Here is a 24,769-nt window from a genome sequence, read left to right on the forward strand (position 1 = left end):
ATAAAGACACCTGTCCACCCCATACAATCAGTAAGAATCCAACTACTAACATGGCCAAGACCAAAGAGCTGTCCAAAGACACTAGAGACAAAATTGTACACCTCCACAAGGCTGGAAAGGGCTACGGGGAAATTGCCAAGCAGCTTGGTGAAAAAAGGTCCACTGTTGGAGCAATCATTAGAAAACAGAAGAAGCTAAACATGACTGTCAATCTCCCTCGGACTGGGGCTCCATGCAAGATCTCACCTCGTGGGGTCTCAATGATCCTAAGAAAGGTGAGAAATCAGCCCAGAACTACACGGGAGGAGCTGGTCAATGACCTGAAAAGAGCTGGGACCACCGTTTCCAAGGTTACTGTTGGTAATACACTAAGACGTCATGGTTTGAAATCATGCATGGCACGGAAGGTTCCCCTGCTTAAACCAGCACATGTCAAGGCCCGTCTTAAGTTTGCCAATGACCATTTGGATGATCCAGAGGAGTCATGGGAGAAAGTCATGTGGTCAGATGAGACCAAAATAGAACATTTTGGTCATAATTCCACTAAACGTGTTTGGAGGAAGAAGAATGATGAGTACCATCCCAAGAACACCATCCCTACTGTGAAGCATGGGGGTGGTAGCATCATGCTTTGGGGGTGTTTTTCTGCACATGGGACAGGGCGACTGCACTGTATTAAGGAGAGGATGACCGGGGCCATGTATTGCGAGATTTTGGGGAACAACCTCCTTCCCTCAGTTAGAGCATTGAAGATGGGTCGAGGCTGGGTCTTCCAACATGACAATGACCCGAAGCACACAGCCAGGATAACCAAGGAGTGGCTCTGTAAGAAGCATATCAAGGTTCTGGCGTGGCCTAGCCAGTCTCCAGACCTAAACCCAATAGAGAATCTTTGGAGGGAGCTCAAACTCTGTGTTTCTCAGCGACAGCCCAGAAACCTGACTGAAACCTGACTGATCTAGAGAAGATCTGTGTGGAGGAGTGGGCCAAAATCCGTCCTGCAGTGTGTGCAAACCTGGTGAAAAACTACAGGAAACGTTTGACCTCTGTAATTGCAAACAAAGGCTACTGTACCAAATATTAACATTGATTTTCTCAGGTGTTCAAATACTTATTTGCAGCTGTATCATACAAATAAATAGTTAAAAAATCATACATTGTGATTTCTGGATTTTTTTTTAGATTATGTCTCTCACAGTGGACATGCACCTACGATGACAATTTCAGACCCCTCCATGATTTCTAAGTGGGAGAACTTGCAAAATAGCAGGGTGTTCAAATACTTATTTTCCTCACTGTATATATATATATTCCACAGTCTCTGATTAAATATCTATAGTAAAGCTGTCATAAATGAACTCTCTCTACTGTTTAAAACCCAGCTACAGTTTCACCTTCATAATCAAACCAAGATCTCCCTCAATAAAACATTTAGCATTTTAAAGAAGCTGCCTTTTGCATGATCTTAAATGTAAGACTTTCCACTTGCAAAGAAAAGACAACGAAAAGACCTGAATATACCAAACGTTTAAACGAACCTTCTGAGTGAATGATTCAATGACTCACTTGTTAAGACCATAGACTGTAAAAACATATGGGCGTAGTGTGCGTGACGTCACCTGTAGGTTTCTGACATAGGCCACATCCACACGAAGCCAGAGCTTTCCCTATCCGATATTTTTTTTCCCCGTTAAAAAAATAATAATTCCGTAAACACGGCGTCATCTCAAGAAATATCTGCGTACACACGAAACCACTGAAACCACTGAAACCGACTCAAAACGATGTAGTATACATGCCAGACCAGTATGTGGCGCTGTAATTTTTCCACAGACATACACTAAAAACGGAGAAGAAGACTTAAAGCATGCGCATAAACCTTGCGTGCTGTATACAACAATAATATTAGAATATTAGGCACAGTAGCTTCTTTTTTTCTTTTCTTTTTTCTTTTTTCTTTTTTAATCAAGAACTTTGTTGAACAATATGAAAAACCATAAATGTAGTTGACACTTGGTGTGATGACATCATCATTTCACAAAATATACGGATTGGCCGTACACACGAAAACCCAAGGGCGGCGTTTTCAGATTTATCCACCTTGGGACCCGGTTTAAAAAAATAGCGGTTTCAGTCTCCGAAAACGCCGGATCCGTGTGGACGAAACGCCAATACGATAAAAAATGTATATGTATACAGCGAAACGCGTCTCCGTGTGGACAGGGCCATAGACTGTAAAAAGGTTTCTGAAGACCGCTTTTGAAGCCAAAAGTGGGCGTGGCCGACCGTCGCCATCTTGGCAGCGCGTCACTCCCGAATTTATTTACTTTTACAGTCAGACAATGAGCTGAGGTAACGTGACGGCTAACAGACAGCAGACAAACAGCTAATGATGACTAATGACCACAGCAGCGGGAATACACCTGTCAATCAAAAGTGGACACCCTTAATTATGCAGAAATGTAAGGCTTAATATAATTTAAACGCATGAGTTATAAAAAAAATTCACCCCCTCACAGTCGTCATGAAGGGCAAAATTAGCTTTATAGACCAAAGCCACTTTTTGCACCAGGCTGTAAACATGTTTTTTTCTGCTGTAAAGTTGGGTATTTTAACATGGGGGAGATGCAGATTTGACTCACTTCTGCAGCCGGTCTCAAGCGGTCAGTCGATGAATTGCCGTTTAATTCACTTCCGTGTTGGTTTTAAGAGAGAGACAGGGAGATTACCGCTTGGTTAAGACGACGCTTTGCTGCCACCTATTGGTGGTTTTGGTTTCATATTTTAAAGTATATCATTGAATAGATATAATGCATAGATATAGTGGTAAATAGAATGCATTTATAAAAAGACTATTAGGAGTGAAATATGAAATAATATTGTGAAATATAATAGACATAGTAAAGTAAAAGATTAAAGATAATAAAGTTATTGCAGTTGCATTTGATTATATTTTCTTTTATTTGTCTCTTTTTTTCTCGGTGGCACATGCACTATATGAGCTTGTATTGCAAGACAAATTTCCGTGTACACAGACAATAAAGTGCTATCTATCTATCTATCTATCTATCTATGATAAACCCACATCTGCAATATTCATCAGATGACAACAATCCTTTGTGAATGCTTTGTGAAAGTCTTTTACAGAAAGTGTTCGAGTGCCTTGTGTTCAGGAGTTTGTAAGCACTTTATATCTGTGACTCTGCTGTGCTGCCGTCGCTCCGCAGAGGTTTCTGTGAAAGTCAAAGGAAGAATGAAGAAGCTGAAGCCACAAACACTGCATTAAAACACTCAAACACACTCACTAGTGTACTGTACCTGACTGCTGTTGGACTGGCTGACACGGCATTCTGCTTTCTTCTTATGTGGACACATTCGGCCAAACAGATTGTAATACTCCGTCCTGACCTGAAGGGGGCGATACCATAGCTAAAGTAAATGATGTTTGACCAAATAATAAATTACAGTTTCTGGCCAACCCAAGTTGCTTGCATTCAGAATAGTGGTCGACTGATATGGATTTTCTGATGAAATAAACACTGTAACTAGCAGTTCACCCAGTAATGTGATAAGTGATTTGCACACTGGGAATCATATCATACTTTCCATAAATAAAGAGCCGGTAACGCTAATTTTACATACAGTACACAGAGGATATGACCTGAATATGATGTAGTGGCCATTTGGTAATAGCGCAGCATAGTTTTAAATCAAGGATTTAAAGATTACGCTTAAAACTGCGCTCAGACGCTAGTGTTCTTAGCGCTGTCAAAATAAAAGTACCATCGATGTCAAAATAAAAGCTGCTTCTGACACTTGTCAGTCAATCAGAAAAACATTGGTCAATGCCAATCACTTAAAAATGCCATATATCGGGGCCCTTGGGGATATATCAGTCAACCACTACTTCAGAATACTTGGTATATATGACATGAATTGCATTTTGTGATCCGTTTGCATCCTTTTTTGGGGGGTGAACTGTCACTTCAAATCACTGAAATCCTGCCAGATACAAAACAAACCACTGTTACCAAACCTTCAGTGTGTTGAAGCCAATTCATCATGTGTTTTCTGCTGTCATGGTGTGTGTTAGTACCGGTTTGGACAGCAGGCAGTGCATGATGAAGATGAGCGCCCCCTGGAGGCTGTTGAGGATGGTGAAGAGGTACAACATGACTTCAGTCCCGTTCTCCTGGAAGAGGAAGAAGCCAAAGACCCACGTCCCGCCCAGAACACACAACTGAGCCACTGCGGTCACCGTAAAACTCCTACAGAGAAACACACACCCAATATAATTCATCATTATCTCAACTACTGAGATAAAACAAAATTAAAGACGGACACAAAAACTATAATAGTATATGAATGATAGTAAAATAACACACACACACACACACACACACACACACACACACACACACACACACACACACACACACACACACACACACACACACACACACACACACACCTGATCTGTTTGAGTTTGGAGAGGTCTGGATTGAGACTGGAGAATTTGTTTGCCAGTTTCCACACAGTGATGATGAAGAAAAAACAGTTGAGGATGACGATGATGCAGACGGGTGCGAAAAAACTCAAGATAAAATAACGATCAAGAGAGAGCCAACAGCTGGAATGATAAATCAGTCACATGGTTACAAACACACACACACACACACACACACACACACACACACACACACACACACACACACACACACACACACACACACAAAAGACTAATTGATCGTTCTTCCCCATTCGTATTCCCTTTGAAAATTAATCATAAACTCGTGAATGATCTGATGTGATGATGTTTGACCATGAAGTAGCAGAAGGAGAATTCTTCTTAACTATTGGAGATCAGGTGGTTGTTGATACCAAATATTAATCTCTTGCATTTTGACTCTAGCTCACATTTAGTTCTGGTTCAGAATTACCTTTTTATCCAGAGTATTATTTAACCTATTAAATGATTATCTTTATGGGCAATGTATTTGCTATTCAGACAGGAAGTTGGGGACATTTTTCAAAAGACTTTAGTTTACATCACAGCCATGAACCTTGATTTAAACTATTTGTTTGCATTTAAGATGAGCAATCAATACTTTTGGTCCATTTCCCAAAGGAAAAGATAAATATAAGTGTTCATAATTGTCAAAACATTTAAACAGTGCACTAGCATACAGACCAAAAAGTTGAGAGAATCATGGGGTCTTTAACTATATATTATATAGTGCATGTGCATAATTATTAGTCAATATTCTGATCATGTAACATATTTGACCAATTCCCAATCTTAAAGGGGTTCTTCACCACTGGCAAAATGGACTTTCAATAAAGAACAATTCTTAGGCAATGCAGACTGTACCGGAAACAGAAGTGATTGGTTCATCTTCGGGTTCGAGTCGTTTGTTCTTTTGTCACGTCACGTGACTGCTTCCCGGCTCAGTATATTACAACAAATACATTAGTGTTATATATTAGTTGTATAACTAAGCATGTGCAATACACATTTAAAAAAAAAAAAAAAAAAATCTTCTTGTCAGTCTCTTTTTATTGTTAAATGTTTCTTGAGGATCTGTGCTATGTGGGGGTTTACATGTTAATTTTCAGTTAAAAAGAATTTTTTTAAACATTTTATGCAATTTAATATGGACTAATAAACATAGTAAGAATTTTATTAAGAGTATTAAGACTAGTGTAGTTTGGAATAGGTAAAATGTGCCTGGAAAAAAAAAATATGATCAGAATATCGACTTTCGAAAATATCGTCTAATAATTATGCATGTGCATATACATGTACATAGAGACACACACACATAATTCTACAGATGAACAGCACTGGTTGCAGAAACTCACTGTCTTTGGGTGCCGTATCCCTTTGGGAAGGCGATGGCAGAGATAATGACGATGACGAGAGGGACTCCGTATCCCACCGCATACATGTAGAGATGTTTTACTGTGGTGTGAAACACCAGCACAACCATCCGGTAGAGCTGAACCCCCTCCAGCAGCATCCAGCAGAACGCAGACAAGAAGAAGAAATGAAGCAGTGCCGCCACAATCGCACACGCTACCTGAGAGAGAAACAGACATGTCAGATCAGCTCCTGTTTGATTACAATAATATTTTACATTTTGTGTTCAATAAGCCAGTGTTATTAGCCATTAACTAACACCAGTGTCTGAAGTGGCGTACGAAGACCTCTGCATGGGCAGGGGCCAAATTAGTTAAGGGCAAGGGGGGGAGGATAGGGGTTCTGTAGAAATTTCGTTAGTACGTTACATATGTAACCTGAGATGTTCCCTTTCAGATGGGAACATGGTGTTGACACTATGGGAATGATAATACCCACACCACCATGCTAGGCTGTTAACTTTGGCTCAGGCAAATTCTGAAGGCAGAACGACCTGGATCATCCCTGAAGAACCTGAGATCCTGGGGGCGTATTCAGAGCCGGATTATCCATAAGGGCACTTGGGCCTGTGCCCAGGGGCACCAACCATTCACAACCATTAGGGGGGCACCACATGACACAAGCTTTAAAAATATTTTTCATAAATTGTTATATTATTAACTTGAAATTCTTGAAAGACCATACATAACTCGTTTATGAACACTAATTTAATAATAATAATAAATTATAAATAAATAAAGATTACATGACCACTATCACTCCCCCCCTCCCTCCCCCCCCAATCTGTCAGAGTTGAGTTGGTCCACAACAAGTACGCACAAATGTGTCTATTTTTTTTTTAACGGCTACAGAAAATGAATCTAAATCCAAAACGGACAGATGTCAATTGAGTGGTTTTGCAGTTGTTATATAGGCCTATGTGTTAAAGATTTTATTTTGGATGTGTTCATTGTGATTATATTGGCTGGGTTTATAAAAGTTTATAAAATTGAAAGGATCTTTGCTTGGTGCATTTGGAAACAAATTTTGTCTATTTCTAAATGTAATCGCGTGCATCGCTGATGATTATACTGTTAGTGTGTTGAAAAAAACTTCGACTCAAACACACTCGCAACCAAAGCGGAGACGTTACAGCGTTGCCAGTGCACTGAGCGGAGTTTTGCCGCTGTAGTGGACACGCATGCTAATGTTTGCCTACGCGTCGGCGATGGCGCCAGGCGAATGAAGATATTCTTCTTGGGGGAGACAGGAGCGAGGAAGACTCCGGTGAGGAAGAGGACATTAATGAAGGTTTTTTGGGCAAACGTGAATTGACGCTGTCAATGAATTGATGTACATTTTGAATTGAGACATTTGAATATAGTACTCACTGCTCATATGCCTACATGTATGTAGTTGGACAAGTTAGTAAATTACATTTGAGAAATCACCTTGATTATGTCGGGGGGGGGGCTTTGAGGTATAGTGCCCAGGGGCACCACACTGTCTTAATACAGAAACGTTCTTTCTTAAGTCTTAAGTTAAGATCTGACAAGTTAATTTAGGATTTTTCACAAATTCATATCACAGAAGCAAATCTTAAGTTGATTTAGGGACCGTTCGGTATTTATGGAAGGGGCCACCGGAGGAAAATAGGGGAGGGTCATGTCTTTTTATTCTTTGTTGAGGGGAGGGTCATTCAACTTTTTTTAGTCTAGGGGGAGGGTCACCCAACTTTTATATACATGAAAACAGCAACATTTCAAAGTGGCTTGTTTGGTGATATTTTTTTCCATTTAGCTCCATGTTGATCTCGCGTTATCAGCCCCCCTTCGATATCAGATGGGTCTGACCCAACAAAAATCCAGTTTGGCGCTGTTTGACAGTGCGCGCGCACTTCAGTTCGCGCTTAGAAAAAATGCATCATGTCAGAACAGAATGCCAATGAAATGTTTACCCGGCAAAGCTTTAAAGCACGAGCAAATAATGAACTTTTGTGATTGCGAATAAGTGCACAGTGTCCTGTGAGTGTAACTCTACCACTGCATTAACATGTGATGTGAACGTCGAGTTTTACAGTATTGCGACTGAGGCGCCAGAACTGCTGCTGATAGAATGTGCGCTGTAGCGCGATACTACCATATTTTAGTTCCATTCTTATTTTGTTTCCACGATGTGTAAGATGTAGGGCTACCACATCTTTAAATTACTATTAGTATTATTTAAGTTAACATAATAAAATACGTAGACCTACACCATAAAAACTAGTTGAGGATAAATTCGTTAAAATTGGGCGATTCCAGTGTTATAGACGTAACATTTGCAGTCAAAACTTGAAATATAAATTCTCAGAAAATGCATTTAATACCAATATTTTGGAGTCAAGACATTAGAAAAATAAAGGAGTCAAGACATTAGAAAAATATCAGTCTACACATTAAATTTTATATTTAATATGAGGGAAATACACATGTGACGTGACGTGACACAAAAAAATCTTTAACTTTTAAGTGGCAAAATATGTTTTAGTAATTCTTCTATAAATTACACTGTGCAAACCAAAAGATATATACCCACCGGATGAATAAAGATCGGCCTCCACAGAACATAAAATATTATTTTTATTTTATTTTTCGTGTTCGCATTTATGTGAAAAAAACAAAAAAAACAATGTTACGGGCGTGACAGTTCTCCATTACGGACATGACTGCTCTGAAAGCGACTTTAAAAATTTCACAGAGACCTCAAACAGAAAGCACAAAGCCTTTCTTTAAAGTGAATTTCGTTTTTTTATTAATTGTATCTTAATTTTAATCAATGTTTCATCTGGATTTAATAAATAAGAAGTAAATATAGTAGAAAATAGATAATCACGGAGGCGTGGGCGAGTGAACTGGACTCTTGTCTCATAAATGAACCGAAACTCAGCGTAAGGTAGGCTACTTGCCTCACAGACCTGAGAAATATATAGAAAGCTTGAAATGTCTACTTTTAAACAGAACAATTCAAAAAACAGACTGCTTTCTGCTTATGAAATGTGCATTTCTCTCTGGCGCGTTCTGAGAAGATCGCGACGCATCGTCAACTTCATCTTTGCAGTCGACACAGAAAACACTTGTTTATTAATAAACAATTAAAATGTTTCCTTGCTATATTTGACATATTAATAATCATTACTTTTGCTGGTTCTTTGTGACAGCTTTTAGATGCTTTATTGGCAGCGGCAGCGCCACCCACATGTTCACCATCAGCACCGAAAACATGATTTTTTTCAAATCTAAAATCAAAAATCGTGATACGAACCGAATCGTAGGTTTGGTCGATCGTTACAGCCCTAGTAAGATGAGAAAGCAAGAGTTTATGGTTTAAAAAAACAAAAAAAAACAAACAATGGCTATCTGAACATCTTTGCCAAGCGCAAACCAGTACAGAAGTAGGCTAATCAATAAATTATCGGGGAGGGTCATGCCTTTTTTTACAAACATTTTGGAGGGTCATAGAAAAATGTATTGCTGGCGAAGGGAGGGTCATGTCTTTTTTGACAACAGATCTCAAAACTCCTCCGGTGGCCCCTTAAATAAAAAACGAACAGTGCCTTAGGGTTCTTATCCTATCTTACAAAATCTCATCTTAGTTTAAACCCCTCCATTGAGTTCGGTAATCAACTCTCTGGTCTGTTACCAGGCAATCAACGACACGCAAACAGCTGGTATGAAGTAAAACGGAAAAACTGGAGAATGGAGAAACAAAATAAGTGGTGCTTTTCATTAAGTAAAGTTTTGATAAGCTTGGTAGAAAGGGCAAAGCCTAATCTTTTTATTTCATAGGAGTATGTAATTATTTGTCAGAGTTTTGTTGTCAAAGTGCAGCACATCAATTGGGTGTTCACAAAGTCTTTCCACCATCAAACATCTCTTGTATCATTAATACATGTGACGCCATTCTCAGACAGAGCTATTATTGTGTGATTTTTATAGTTGGCTTTCAAATAATTTTGAAGTTAGGACACCATTGGGGTTGTCCTAAAGTTAAGAAAGTTTTAGGATTTTTTTGTGGAGTTAGGATGCTTCTGTATTACCCTTTTCCTATCTGTAGTTAAGATAAGATTATGCACTTAAGAAAGTCATTTTGTAATAGCTTTTGTCCTAAATGAGGTCCTAACTGAAATTGCCATGGTTAGCAAACAGATAAGATAGGATTCTAAAGTTAGGATCTTTCTGTAATGCACCCCCTGGTGTTGAATCAGTGTCCAAGCTACAACATTTTAAAAACATGTATGATGATGACCATCCTGCTGCAGCACAGACCCTTGGCAAGAGCCTTAGAAGATGCCGCTCTCCCAGTAGAGTGAACCCTAAAGCCCGGGACACACCAAGCCGACGGTCAGCCATCGGGCAGTTTTTGTGCAAGTTTTCTCAGTGTTCCGCACTGTTGACAGAAATTGGTCTTCATCTGGGGTTTTTTTCCGGCCGATTCGACATGTTGAATCAGCGTCTGGCCGTTGGTGAAGGAGGGAACTCTGATTGGCTGTTCAACTTAGTGAACGAGTCAGTGCACGAGAACAATAGCAAAACAGCGAGCAAAAAGTCAAAACGGTACAGATAGAAAGCTGCTCTAATGTTACATCATCTTACCTGAGTCTTCCTTGGCGAATATTTCAATATTAACATGAGCGGAGTGGAATAAAGAAAGTTTTTTGCAGGATTGATATTCAAACCAGTAAGCATGCACTGCTTTGTTTATGGTTTGTGTATCTGCAGCCTGCAGCGTCGGTTTCCCTTTTTGAATGACGAATATAGACGAATATATCCGCAGGCGCAGAACACCCATTCTAGCTGACAGTCGGCTGTAGTTCTCTCTGTGTGTTCAAGTGCAGCTTTTCCCCCCGAAGCAGGCGATGCGAGGCGACAACACAGTCGGCTTTCATCAGTGCTAGTTCTTTGACGTCGGTTTGGTGTGTTAGGGCTTAACCCCTAAAGGCGAAGCCATACAGCACGCCTCATAAGAGAGAGGGCAATGGCATCAGTGATCCAATTTGAAATACGCTGTTTTTAAGAGATAGGTCCCAAGAAGGAACTCACAGCTGACTGATAGGCTTTGCTGTCAGGGGAATAGTGGGTTAACTCCTTGGATGCAAACAGATCCACTTCCACTCTGCCTCAAAAGGATGTCTGCCCCCAGGTTTACATGTCCCAGAATATAAACGGCTCTCATGGAGGGAAATTCAGTATTCAGTCTCTACTCAGAACAGTATCTGTTGCGCCTGTCAGGAATTTTTTTTTGCAAAAGCCCATCAACTGAACGGGAAAGTATTTTAATGGCAGAAATACCACCCTTATCTCAAAACAATTTATGTGCCACGAAAGATCCATTCCCTTCCAAAATCCCTGAGCGGGGTAGCCCCCTGAGGGAAGCATCTGTCGTTAGAGTCTTGCAACAACAACACGCCCCGAGGATGGGGCCCTGGTTTAGAAACCAATGTCTCTTTCAAAGCTGAAGGGTACAAAGTTCTCTGTGCGTAACCATTATTAATCTGGAAGGATGGTTAAGAAGATGAAACCCCTTGTCCTTGAGCCAGAACTGGTATGGCCTCATGTGCAGCAGACCCAATGGAATGACGCTGGCTGCTGTCACCATGAAACCTAACTGTATTTGAACCTGAACAACTGACAACTTCAGGTCTAGCCTAATGCCTTCATGGTTAAGATAGAGTGTACACGTGCAGGAGACAAACATGACTCCATAATTGTACAGTCCCAAACAACTCATAGAAAAAGGGTTCTCTGAGAGGGAGATTGCAAAAAACTTCTTGAGGTTCAACCTGAGCCCCAAACACTTCATATGAGCTCGCACAACATCTCAATGTCATGCTGCTAGCTATTTCAACTGGGATAAAATCAACCATACATCTATACAATTGAGCACACGAATTCCCTGGAGTCCCAGAAGAGCCAGAGCAGGATCAGTGTACTAGTTTGTCAAGGCTAGGCTGAAAGGAAGCACTCGATACTGGTAAGCTTTGCCCCAGAAAACAAACATGAGAAATGTATTGTGTTCTGGCCAAATCTCATCTGGAAATAAGTGTCCATTAGGTCTATTGTCACAAACCAATCCTTGGATTGAATTTGAGACAATTTGAGTTTGAGCGTAAGCATCTTGAATCTGTATGTCCTCAGAGTACAATTAAGGTCATGTGGATCCAAAACTGGATGCAGCCCCCAGTCTTTTTTGGGTACAATAAACTCTCACATGAAGATGTACAACTTCTATGGAGCCTTTCGCCAAGAGAGGATGCAGTTTTTGATTTAGGAACCTTGACTGATCTTGATTTACTGCTGTTTGTAACACCCCATTGAAATGAGGCGAACGGGAGACAAACTGAATTGTGAACCCTCTGAGAAACACTGGGTAGAAGCTGCCACACTGCCACAAAGTTTGACAGAGGGATCACTTAAATAGAGTCTACCTGACCCTGAAACAAAGAACTGGCAAGGAAAAATCGAACAAGCCCTAGAAAGAGATTGTCCATGAGCAAGGGTGGGTCTACCGTTGGGTGTCTCTGCTTCTCGGGTCACCAATGGTGGCGAAGCAGGCAGAAGCATGCTCTGAGGGCATAGTGGGAGGCCTGGTATGTTGTGGTATGTCCAGACCCTCCGCAAGAAGGTACCTAATATTAGGTCATCTAAACTGAGTTCAAACAAATGTTCCAAGTGTCCTGCCACTGCACTGCAGTGAATTGCAGTTGTAAAGTAATATGGAATATAAAGCACAGGGACAACCGGTTATAAGCATTTTAAAAGTAAAGATAAGTTCTGAAATGAGGCCCATTTGAGCAACAGGCAGGGTAATATTTATTTTTTTCAAATAATTCCTTCACGCCCCTCCTTGAACTGCCACCTTAACGTGGTGGAGGGGTTTGAGTACCCGAATGACCCTAGGAGCTATATGCCCCTGGTAGGGTCTCCCAAGGCAAACAGGTCCTAGGCGACGGGTCAGACTAAGAGTGGTTCAAAAAAACCTTATGAGTGACATTAAATCGAGGACCGTGACATCGCCCGGTATGGCGCAGCCGGGGCCCCACCCTGGAGCCACGCCCGGGGTTGGGGCTCGTATGCGAGTGCCTGGTGGCCGGGCCTTTCCCCACAGGGTCCGGCCGGGCTCAGCCCGAAGGAGCGACGTGGGGCCGCCTTCCCGTGGGCTCACCACCTGCAGGAGGGACCGTAAGGGGCCGGTGCTGAGAGGATCGGGCAGCAGTCGAAGACAGAGGCCTCGACGACCCGATCCCTGGACACGGAAACTAGCTCTAGGGACATGGAACGTCACCTCGCTGGCGGGGAAGGAGCCTGAGATTGTGCGTGAGGTTGAGAGGTTCCGACTAGAGATAGTCGGGATCACCTCTACGCATGGCTTGGGCTCTGGAACCACACTCCTTGAGAGAGGATGGACTCTTCACCACTCTGGAGTTGCCCATGGTGAGAGGCGGCGGGCTGGTGTGGGTTTGCTTATAGCCCCCCAGCTCAGCCGCCATGTGTTGGAGTTTACCCCGGTGAACGAGAGGGTCGTTTCCCTGCGCCTACGGGTCGGGGATAGGTCTCTCACTGTCGTGTGTGCCTACGGGCCAAACGGCAGTGCAGAGTACCCGGCCTTCTTGGAGTCTCTGGGAGGGGTGCTGGAAAGTGCTCCGACTGGGGACTCTGTCATTCTACTGGGGGACTTCAATGCCCACGTGGGCAGCGACAGTGACACCTGGAGGGGCGTGATTGGGAGGAACGGCCGCCCTGATCTGAACCCGAGCGGTGTTCAGTTATGGGACTTCTGTGCTAGTTACAGTTTGTCCATAACGAACACCATGTTCAAGCATAAGGGTGTCCATCAGTGCACGTTGCACCAGGACACCCTAGGCCGTAGGTCGATGATCGACTTTGTGGTCGTTTCATCTGACCTGCGGTCGTATGTCTTGGACACTCGGGTAAAGAGAGGGGCGGAGCTGTCAACTGATCACCACCTGGTGGTGAGTTGGATCCGATGGCGGGGGAGGAAGCTGGACAGACTCGGCAGACCCAAACGTATTGTGAGGGTCTGCTGGGAACGTTTGGCAGAGTCTCCTGTCAGAGAGATCTTCAACTCCCACCTCCGGCAGAGCTGCGACCAGATCCCGAGGGAGGTTGGAGATATTGAGTCCGAGTGGACCATGTTCTCCACCTCCATTGTCGAAGCGGCCGCTCAGAGCTGTGGCCGTAAGGTCTCCGGTGCCTGTCGAGGCGGCAATCCCTGAACCCGGTGGTGGACACCGGAAGTAAGGGATGCCGTCAAGCTGAAGAAGGAGTCCTATCAGGCCTGGTTGGCTTGTGGGACTCCTGAGGCAGCTGACAGGTACCGGCAGGCCAAGCGAACTGCAGCCCGGGTGGTTGTGGAGGCAAAATCTCGCGCCTGGGAGGAGTTCGATGAGGCCATGGAATAGGACTATCGGCTGGCCTCGAAGAGATTCTGGCAAACTGTCCGGCGCCTCAGGAGAGGGAAGCAGTGCTCTACCAACGCTGTCTACAGTAGAGGTGGGGAGCTGTTGACCTCAACTGGGGATGTCGTTGGACGGTGGAAGGAATACTTCGAGGATCTCCTCAATCCCGCCGTCACGTCTTCCATTGAGGAAGCAGAGGCTGAGAGCTCAGAGGTGGACTCGTCCATCACCCAAGCTGAAGTCACCGAGGTAGTCAAGAAACTCCTCGGTGGCAAGGAACCGGGGGTGGATGAGATCCGCCCTGAGTACCTCAAGTCTCTGGATGCTGTGGGGCTGTCTTGGCTGACACGCCTCTGCAGCATCGCGTGGCGGTCGGGGACAGTGCCTCTGGGATGGCAGACCGGGGTGGTGGTCCCTCTTTTTAAGAAGGGGGACCGGAGGGTGTGTTCCAACTACAGGGGGATCACACTTCTCAGCCTCCATGGGAAAGTCTATGCCAGGGTACTGGAGAGGAGAATATGGCCGATAGTAGAACCTCGGATTCAGGAGGAACAGTGTGGTTGTCGTCCAGGCCGTGGAACACTGGACCAGCTCTATACCCTCTACAGGGTGCTGGAGGGTTCATGGGAGTTTGCCCAACCAATCCACATGTGCTTTGTGGATTTGGAGAAGGCATTCGACTGTGTCCCTTGCGGCGGCCTGTGGAGGGTGTATGGGGTCCGGGGTCCTTTGCTAAGGGCTGTCTGGTCCCTGTACGACCGAAGCAGGAGCTTGGTTCGCATTGCAAGTCAGACTTGTTCCCGGTGCATGTTGGCTGCCCTTTGTCACCGGTTCTGTTCATGATTTTTATGGACAGAATTTCTAGGCGCAGCCAGGGGCCGGGGGGTGTCAGGTTTGGTGACAACACGATTTCGTATCTGCTCTTTGCGGATGTTGTCGTGTTGGCCTCATCAAACCAGGACCTTCAGCATGCACTGGGACGGTTTGCAGCCGAGTGTGAAGCGGCTGGGATGAGAATCAGCACCTCCAAATCCGAGGCCATGATCCTCAGTCGGAAAAGAGTGGCTTGCCCACTTCAGGTTGGTGGAGAGTTCCTGCCTCAAGTGGAGGAGTTTAAGTATATTGGGGTCTTGTTCACGAGTGAGGGAAGGATGGAACGGGAGATTGACAGACGGATCGGTGCAGCTTCTGCAGTAATGCGGTCGATGTACCGGTCTGTCGTGGTGAAGAAAGAGCTGAGCCGCAAGGCGCAGCTCTCGATTTACCGGTCAATCTACGTTCCTACTCTCACCTATGGTCATGAGCTTTGGGTCATGACCGAAAGGACAAGATCCCGGATACAGGCGGCCGAAATGAGCTTTCTCCGCAGGGTGGCTGGGCAATCCTTTAGAGATAGGGTGAGAAGCTCGGTCACTCGGGAGGAGCTCAGAGTAGAGCCGCTGCTCCTCCACATCCTCCACAAGGTGTTCCGGGTGTGTCCCACTGGGAGGAGACCCCGGGGAAGACCTAGGACACGCTGGAGAGACTATGTCTCCCGGCAGGCCTGGGAACGCCTCGGTGTCCCCCCGGAAGAGCTGGAGGAAAAGCTCTAGGGAGAGGGAAGTCTGGGCATCTCTGCTTAGACTGCTGCCCCCGCGACCCGGCCCCGGATAAGCGGAAGAAGATGGATGGATGGAATTCCTTCACGACCAACACTTGTTTTCTCATTCGAACACACCTGATTGTGAGTGCTGGAGATCCCGCAGAGGAAGACGAGGTCTGCGATGAAGAGAGACACGCTCAGATAAAGATGAATGCTGTTTCGGGTCCCTTGGATGGAGCGACAGAACCGGAACGTCAGGATACAGAGAAATAAACAGAGCAGAGACAGAACTAAACCCACACGCGTGATCAACACCAGCTCAAACGTGTCCTGGAGGAAAGGAAGAGCAAACGGACGTGTTAATATCATCATAATTTAGTCTCAAATCTGAAATATGTCACACATGTACCTGGACAGGGTAGAGGGCCATGAGCAGAGCGAAACTACTGAGATGAGAGCAGGAACACATTGTATGAGTGTCATTAGACCACACCTTCTCACAGCCCTTCCCAGACCACGCCCCCTCTGTCTCATTCCAGAACACACAGGAATAAACCACACCCTCAGACTCCGCCCTCTCCTGTAGAAGGGAGAAGAAGAGTTTAGGAAATGAGGAATAACTGAACACCTGCCTGAAAAGTGCCACGAGATCTTGTGATATTAAAACATGACAATATTTCTTGTCAAGTTGAAAAGCAGAGCAAAGAGGACATGGACAAAGCGCTGATAGACAGGACAGAGCATGACATGAATCAAAGTCTCAGCTTTATGTAAACAGGTCACGTGCTGCGTTTGTCCAGTCAGTAAAAGTGACACAGCAAATGTGCAAATAAGGACTTTATAATTTTAGGAATGTGTTGTGTGAAAGGAAGCTTATGGAATAACCAGGATTAGCTGTTAACCCCGGGTATAGTATGAGCAATGTGAAACGTGAATAAAGACAACCCAGGATTTCATTTACCCAGGGTTTAGAATGACCCAGGGTTAACTATTTCAAATTTGAAAAGCCCTATTATGTACTTTAACAGTGTTGTTAAATAAAACTATATAATTACTTGCATTTTACACTTTATTTGAACCAAATGCCTCATTGTTATTATATATGTTATAATATATGTATTTTAAGTAATTCTAAAGGCTATTGTTCACATCATCATCATTTGCCTCTAGTCCTGTTTGGGACATAGGCCGTCAACAAGAGCTCTCCAACAGTTCCGGTCCTGGGCCAGTTTCTCCAGTTGTCCCCATGATAGTCCCATTTTCTTGGATTCTGCCTCCAAGTCTCATCGCCAGGTGTTTCAGGGGCGGCCTCTTTTTCTCTTGCCTTGAGGGTTCCAGGTGAGCGGCTGTCTGGTGATGCTGTTAGCAGGTTTCCGGAGGGTATGGCCAAACCAGTGCCATCTTCTTGGATTTCTTTCTCTACAGGCTGCTGTCTGGTTCTCTCCCACAGTTCCCTGTTACTGATGGTAACTGGCCATCTGATTTGTAGTATTCACCTGAGGCAGGTGTTGATGAACGTCTGGATTCTCTTCATGGTTGAGGCTGTTGTTCTCCATGTTTCTGCTCAATATAGGAGTCTTGGCTTCACAATGGTATTGAAGAGTTTGATCTTGGTGTGGATGGTCAGGGCACTGGAGTTCCATACCTTCTTGAGCTGCTGGAAAGCTGTTCTTGCCTTGCCGATACGCACTTGTACGTCTGCATCGGTACCTCCCTGCTTGTCAAAGATGCTGCTGAGGTAGGTGAATCTCTCCGCCTCCTCCAACGCTTCGTCTTCCAGCTTGATGGGTGCTGTGTCGGCTGCGTTGACCTTGAGGACCTTGGTCTTCCCTTTGTGGATGTTCAGCCCAATGCGTAAGGAGTTCTCTGCCACAGTGTTGGTCTTCTCCTGCATCTGTTGCTGGGTGTGCGAGAGAAGTGCCAGGTCATCGGCAAAGTCGAGGTCGTCCAGCTCTTTCCATACGGTCCACTGAATACCGTGCCTTCTCTGTGCTGTTGATGTCCTCATGACCCAGTCTATGGTAAGCAGAAACAGGAAAGGAGAAAGCAGGCACCCCTGTCTTACGCCAGTCCGCACTTGGATGTTGTCTGTGGCTTAGGAGCCATGGATCAGTCTGCAGGACAGTCCGTCGTATGAGTTCCGGATGATATCGATGATCTTTATGGGTACTCCATAATGTCGTAGAAGCTTCCAGAGTGTCTGCCTGTCCACACTGTCAAATGCTTTCTCGTAGTCAATGAACAGATAGTTCACATAGGTCTAGTTTTATTTCCACAAAACACATCAGATTACTCGATTATTCGTCAAAATATCGACCGAGTACTCGATTACCCCAAAAAATGTGTGTCATCACACCCCTAATAATTATAAATCAATGATACTTAAAATAAGACTGGTGGAGCATCTTGGGCCAGAAACAAACCAGCTACTTGCTGGTCATACCAGCTTAATGTGGTCAAGCTGGTTTTTGGAACATAATATGGTAAACCAGCTAGAATTCAGCTTAAACCGGATTTTCAAACAATGAATGCACATTTATTTGGTTTTTCATCTGTATCTATTGAACCGTTTAACTTCTTCACCTGCTCGTGTGTAAAGATGAGTGTCATCGGCTCAGACAGCTGTTTGGTTTCTGGATTACTGACGACGACCGTCACCACCTTCGAGTTGAGCTGATAAGTGATGTTTCTCTCTCTATCGTCTGATCTCTCTCTGCTCATCGTGTGAAACTGATCGCTGGATGAGTTCATATCTTTATAACTGACCAGTGCCACAAATGCAAAACCTAAAAGACAACAACATTTACATCGGGTCTTGAATGCACTGATGCTTTCATAAGTACATATATGTGCATATGTGTATTTGTACCTGGATAAGATTTCCCTACAACTGTTTCCCAGCTGGTGTTGAAGAAGGCGGAGTCTGTGCTCAGAGTGACACGCCCACTGGGCGGAGTCTGATTCCGTGTGACTGCAACCTCAGCGACTGTGATTCAACATGATCATACAGAACAACTGCTTTCAGTACTTCCAGTACTCAATATCAGTTTCATTTTATGCACATTTGAAACACAGTATTTCCATTCAGTAACACAATGAGATAATGTGTAAACTGTAAATGTTTGTGTCTCACAGGTGTTGTGCGTCTCCATCCTGGTCACAGGCTCTTTAAGCTGAGGTCCGATCAGATGCATGCTGTTCTCCACCGTGAACAGAAACTGACTCAACGTCTCGCCGTCAGCGATGTTCCCATCCGACAGCAGATCATCAGTGGAATTAAAAAAGTTCTGTGAAATTAATTTCATTCAGCCACTGTGCAAGTGCATGTACACAAACTACTATGAGAATATATCATGCAGTGTGTGTTTAACCTCCAGTAACTCCTCCCCGGTGAAATGTTCTCCCTGTGTGTTATTCAGAGACTCACAGCTGTTCTTCAACAGTGACATCAAATGCTTCAACTGAAAGAAGACACATAAATCAAATTCTATAGACATCTTTAATGTTAGTTGTAACCTTATCTTTACTCACAATGTACATTCGTTGAAAGTTTACTTTAAATATTTCAAGACCTTAACTTTCGGCAAATATCAATAACATCCCAAAGAATGTTTTTCTAAGAACATTTCATGTCAACATTCATAAGGTACAAATAACATCACAATGATGTTCAGAGAATGTTGTTCTCAGAACATGTTCTTGTAATAATCACACACCAAATGTGCGCACACCACTGATCTATATAAGTGCCGCTCACATAAAGCCGGCTCTCAAACCGATCCCCGAGTACCAAATTGACTCGTTTTTCGTGGCTCATTGCATTAACCCTCTGAGGTCTGTTTTCTGGGCCTGGAGGTGTTCTGACATGCTCTGACATTTGTGTTTTTTTCTGTTACTAGTGATATTTTCATGGCTAAAGTCTCATTACACTGTATTCAGCACAAACTCTGCTACAATAATATATCAGCAGCATGTATGTAAAAGTTTGTAGTTTTGAGATAATGACATTTATGCGTGGTTTGTGAAAATACAAAAAAAAATTGTCACTGAAATAAGGCCATGAAACCCATACTGATTATTTCTTCACAAGACTTTTGAAAATTGTATGACGTAGCCTAGAATATTTGCTCCAAAACTATGTGAAAATCACCCTGACTGCTCATTCAGATAAGACAATATATTGATTTAAAATTTCTAAGACGTGTTTTGTGTGACAAAGCCATATTCGAAGAGGCGTGATCATCTCATGAATATGTAAGCTTTTAACACCTGAGAAAGACAAAGACACTCCCCTAACTGCCCTATTAGGAGCGATCAGGCCCTGTCATTCAGAGCAACCTTGCACAAAGAATGAGGAGATTTAAAAAATAATGGCTTTTAGATTGTTTGGATTTATTTACAACACAACATAATCCAAAAATACACAACAAATGACAAAAGAGCACATTGAAAACAATGATCCAAAGACAGAGACCTTTGTGCCATTCCTAAAAACATTGTACATACCATTTCCAAGGTGTTTGATTTTCACTTTACCATGTTCATGTACAGAGACTCATGTGAATGTTGAAGTCAGCAGGACTCAGTTGCATCTGGTCCCTGAAAGAAAAGAAAAAAGTGAACATACTGGTATCAAGAGAAACTAGGCCTGCACGATTTTGGAAATACATTTTAGATTTTTCTGGTTAAAATTGCTTTTTAAAATTCACAGAATACACACACACACACACACACACAAATGTTTCCAACAATATATAATATAAAGAACACCATATTTGTTGTGCCTTGTAGGCATAAGCTATGTGCAGTACTGCATAAAATAATTTTATTTTACAAAGCAGCCTATAAATCTTCCAAAAGATTTCAGTAACAATGCTAGAGAAAAATATATTGATTATCTTATGTTACTTCAAATTTTTCCATTCGTTATGATGATATGAAATGAGATAATAGTAAAAACATAGAGCCTAATGTTTGGTGCATTTTTCCTTTCAAACGCAATCGCGCTCCAAAATATGATACATTCAAACCCACAGCGCGCTCCAAAATATGATACATTCAAACGCCATCGCGCTCCAAAATATTAAACATTATGGTTATACATATCTATGTTTGAGCAGATATCCACAAACAGTATTTAACAGTAAACACGGGTCTAAATAGTATAATATTCACCATATATCTAGCAACAGTTCAACTGCAATGTGAAGTTTATGCAACAATACCATAAACTAATAAGTAAGAAAATAACTAACCTTACATCTTTCTTGTCTTCAAATCGCGTTCTTCTTCTTCTGATGTAAATCCAATGTAAGCTCACAGCGCATCTTCCAAACTCGACGAAAAGCAGAGACTTGTGAAGTGTTTTGGTGTTTTGTGTTTGAGGTAACGAGGGCGTTCGCGTTCCATGTGGATATTTGCATGTGAATCTCTTTTGCGCGAGTGGGCGTGGCCGAATTAAAAGTAATTAGCAAGCGTTTGAGATACTGGACATCCTGTTGGTTTTATACAAATTACTTAAACAGATAATATTTGTTTTCAGTTTGAATCCAATCATTTAAAAGTACACACTTAAATGTGTATAAAGGTATATGGCTCATAAATGTGTGAGAAGTATTCGCTGAGTTTTGTTTCAGTTTATAGACGTGCTCAAGAAAAAAAAGTTCACCGCGACGGAGAGGCAGAACGCACACCCTGTTTATTTTCTTTATTTTACAAAAGCACAATGTTTTGATTTGATTGTAAGTGGACACATACAAAAGTAGAAATATCACAGATTCTTTATTTATATTTCTTTTTTCTGTATAACCATAAATGACGGAGTAATTTAAGTTTATTGTACTACAATGTGAAGAAAATCCAGCAAAACGCGGGGGCGCGTTTTCCGACCTCAGAGGGTTAAACGATCAAATACACACAAAATATTGTAAAAATGTCTGTGTTGGCGAGTGTAAACACAGTTTTGGAACATTAATACAGTGGGGAGAACAAGTATTTGATACACTGCCGATTTTGCAGGTTTTCCTACTTACAAAGCATGTAGAGGTCTGTAATTTTTATCATAGGTACACTTCAACTGTGAGAGACGGAATCTAATACTATTGCATGACATAAGTATTTGATCACATACCAACCAGTAAGTATTCCGGCTCTCACAGACCTGTTAGTTTTTCTTTAAGAAGCCCTCCTGTTCTCCACTCATTACCTGTATTAACTGCACCTGTTTTAACTCGTTACCTGTATAAAAGACACCTGTCCACACACTCAATCAAACAGACTCCAACCTCTCCACAGTGGCCAAGACCAGAGAGCTGTGTAAGGACATCAGGGATAAAATTGTAGACCTGCACAAGGCTGGGATGGGCTACAGGACAATAGGCAAGCAGCTTAGTGAGAAGGCAACAACTGTTGGCGCAATTATTAGAAAATGGAAGAAGTTCAAGATGATGGTCAATCTCCCTCGGTCTGAGGCACCATGCAAGATCTCACCTCGTGGGGCATCAATGATCATGAGGAAGGTGGGGGATCAGCCCAGAACTACACGGCAGGACCTGGTCAAGGACCTGAAGAGAGCTGGGACCACAGTCTCAAAGAAAACATTAGTAACACACTACGCCGTCATGGATTAAAATCCTGCAGTGCACACAAGGTCCCCCTGCTCAAGCCAGCGCATGTCCAGGCCCGTCTGAAGTTTGCCAATGACCATCTGGATGATCCAGAGGAGGAATGGGAGAAGGTCATGTGGTCTGATGAGACAGAAATAGAGCTTTTTGGTCTAAACTCCACTCGCCGTGTTTGGAGGAAGAAGAAGGATGAGTACAACCCCAAGAACACCATCCCAACCGTGAAGCATGGAGGTGGAAACATCATTCTTTGGGGATGCTTTTCTGCAAAGGGGACAGGATGACTGCACCGTATTGAGGGGAGGATGGATGGGGCCATGTATCCCGAGATCTTGTCCAACAACCTCCTTCCCTCAGTAAGAGCATTGAAGATGGGTCGTGGCTGGGTCTTCCAGCATGACAACGACCCGAAACACACTGCCAGGGCAACTAAAGAGTGGCTCCGTAAGAAGCATCTCAAGGTCCTGGAGTGGCCTAGCCAGTCTCCAGACCTGAACCCCATAGAAAATCTTTGGAGGGAGCTGAAAGTCCGTATTGCCCAGCGACAGCCCCGAAACCTGAAGGATCTGGAGAAGGTCTGTATGGAGGAGTGGGCCAAAATCCCTGCTGCAGTGTGTGCAAACCTGGTCAAGAACTACAGGAAACGTATGATCTCTGTAATTGCAAACAAAGGTTTCTGTTCCAAATATTAAGTTCTGCTTTTCTGATGTATCAAATACTTATGTCATGCAATAAAATGCAAATTAATTACTTAAAAATCATACAATGTAATTTTCTGGATTTTTGTTTTAGATTCCGGCACTCACAGTTGAAGTATACCTATGATAAAAATAGGTACAGATACAGACTTCTACATGCTTTGTAAGTGGGAAAACCTGCAAACTAGGCAGTGTATCAAATACTTGTTCTCCCCACTGTATTTGAGAAAGAAAACCCATGTTGTGTAACAGTATATTGTATCCGTGCATTAGTGACAGGAGCCTAATACCGTAAAACTTCAAATAATAGCCGAGTCCCAAATAGACGCCTGTCTCTTTTACACGCCTGGTGTGGCTGCAGGTTTGGATAAATAAAGGCCGGTCTCAAATAGAGGCCAGGTCTGTTTTTTAGTTTTGGGTTGTATTTAATCTTCTAAAACCCGTCAGATCGTCTGTTTAAGCCAGTTCTATGGAGCAGATTGCGAACGCAAGAGAGCCCTGCGCATCTGGGCGGAGCTGTTAGCGCAAGCAAGGCAGGCAGAGTTAGCGGAGGCCGGAGAGGGAGAAGTGGAGGAGAGCGATGAGGAGGAATTCGCCAATGAACTTGTAGTTGAGGATCACGGTGATGATGATAGTGATGAATATAGGGCCCTTTTTTATCACATGACTGCAGTTGTTTTACAGGGTAGCCTTTTTTTATGCTGCTAATAATCTAAAGGGGGTCGCACACCGTACGAGAAGCGCAGCACCACGTCGCGTCTATGACAACTCAAGGTAACGCACACCGGACGCGCACTTTGTCAGTTTATGGCCAGCAATTTAGTTATGTTATGGAATTAAGATCATGTCTGTACTATGTTATGATTGTACTGTACAATTAAATCCAGTTAACTGAATGAATTGAGAATATCACCTGAAAATCGGATAACATCAGCAATTTTCATTCAAGCAGCTGATTTCTGTAAATGAATGTAAAACTGAATGTATATTGCAGCACAGGGAAAAAGTCAGTATATATACATTAACGACGTGTACATTTGAGACAATGTACACTCATAGAGAATAATGTGTTCGAATTGTAAAGACGTGGCGCTGCGCTTCTCGTCTGGTGTGCGACCCCCTTTAGACATACGGAAATATAGTAGGCTTATTCTTACATTAACTGATCTGTTAAACACAAACACAGATTTGGTAACCTCCTACTGTCGTGCTCGACTTGCCTTAACATCTGTGGCCATGAAGTCATTCGAAAGACTGGTGTTAGCATATCTGAAGGACATCACTGGACCCTTGCTGGACCCCCTGCAGTTTGCCTACAGAGCAAACCGGTCTGTGGATGATGTGGTCAATATGGGACTGCATTACACCCTACAACATCTGGACAAACCAGGGACCTATGCAAGGATTCTGTTCGTGGACTTTAGTTCTGCCTTCAACACCATCGTCCCATCACTGCTCCAGACCAAACTGACCCAGCTCTCTGTCCCTAGCTCCATCTGTCAATGGATC

The 24,769-nt window shown here is 43.3% G+C and overlaps 1 protein-coding gene across 2 annotated transcripts in view; it reads right to left on the reverse strand.

Annotated features, from left to right (window-relative positions):
- Window positions 1-2,208: 2,208 nt before the first annotated feature.
- Window positions 2,209-24,769, reverse strand: part of LOC309495403 (adhesion G protein-coupled receptor E5-like) — a 31,294-nt gene continuing 8,733 nt past the window's right edge. For both annotated transcript variants that reach the window (XM_082165160.1, XM_082165159.1), the window contains 11 exons: window positions 19,311-19,400; window positions 19,073-19,226; window positions 18,809-18,925; window positions 18,523-18,725; window positions 16,349-16,519; window positions 16,075-16,269; window positions 5,863-6,080; window positions 4,472-4,630; window positions 4,097-4,268; window positions 3,319-3,408; window positions 2,209-3,233 (listed from right to left, as the gene is read on the reverse strand). In XM_082165160.1, the coding sequence (XP_082021286.1) occupies window positions 3,189-3,233; window positions 3,319-3,408; window positions 4,097-4,268; window positions 4,472-4,630; window positions 5,863-6,080; window positions 16,075-16,269; window positions 16,349-16,519; window positions 18,523-18,725; window positions 18,809-18,925; window positions 19,073-19,226; window positions 19,311-19,400 (1,614 nt within the window). In that variant the 3' untranslated portion in view covers window positions 2,209-3,188. The remainder of the gene's footprint in view (window positions 3,234-3,318; window positions 3,409-4,096; window positions 4,269-4,471; window positions 4,631-5,862; window positions 6,081-16,074; window positions 16,270-16,348; window positions 16,520-18,522; window positions 18,726-18,808; window positions 18,926-19,072; window positions 19,227-19,310; window positions 19,401-24,769) is intronic.

Source organism: Leuciscus leuciscus (assembly GCF_965113295.1).
Source record: "Leuciscus leuciscus genome assembly, chromosome: 3".
Taxonomy (NCBI): Eukaryota; Metazoa; Chordata; class Actinopteri; order Cypriniformes; family Leuciscidae; genus Leuciscus; species Leuciscus leuciscus.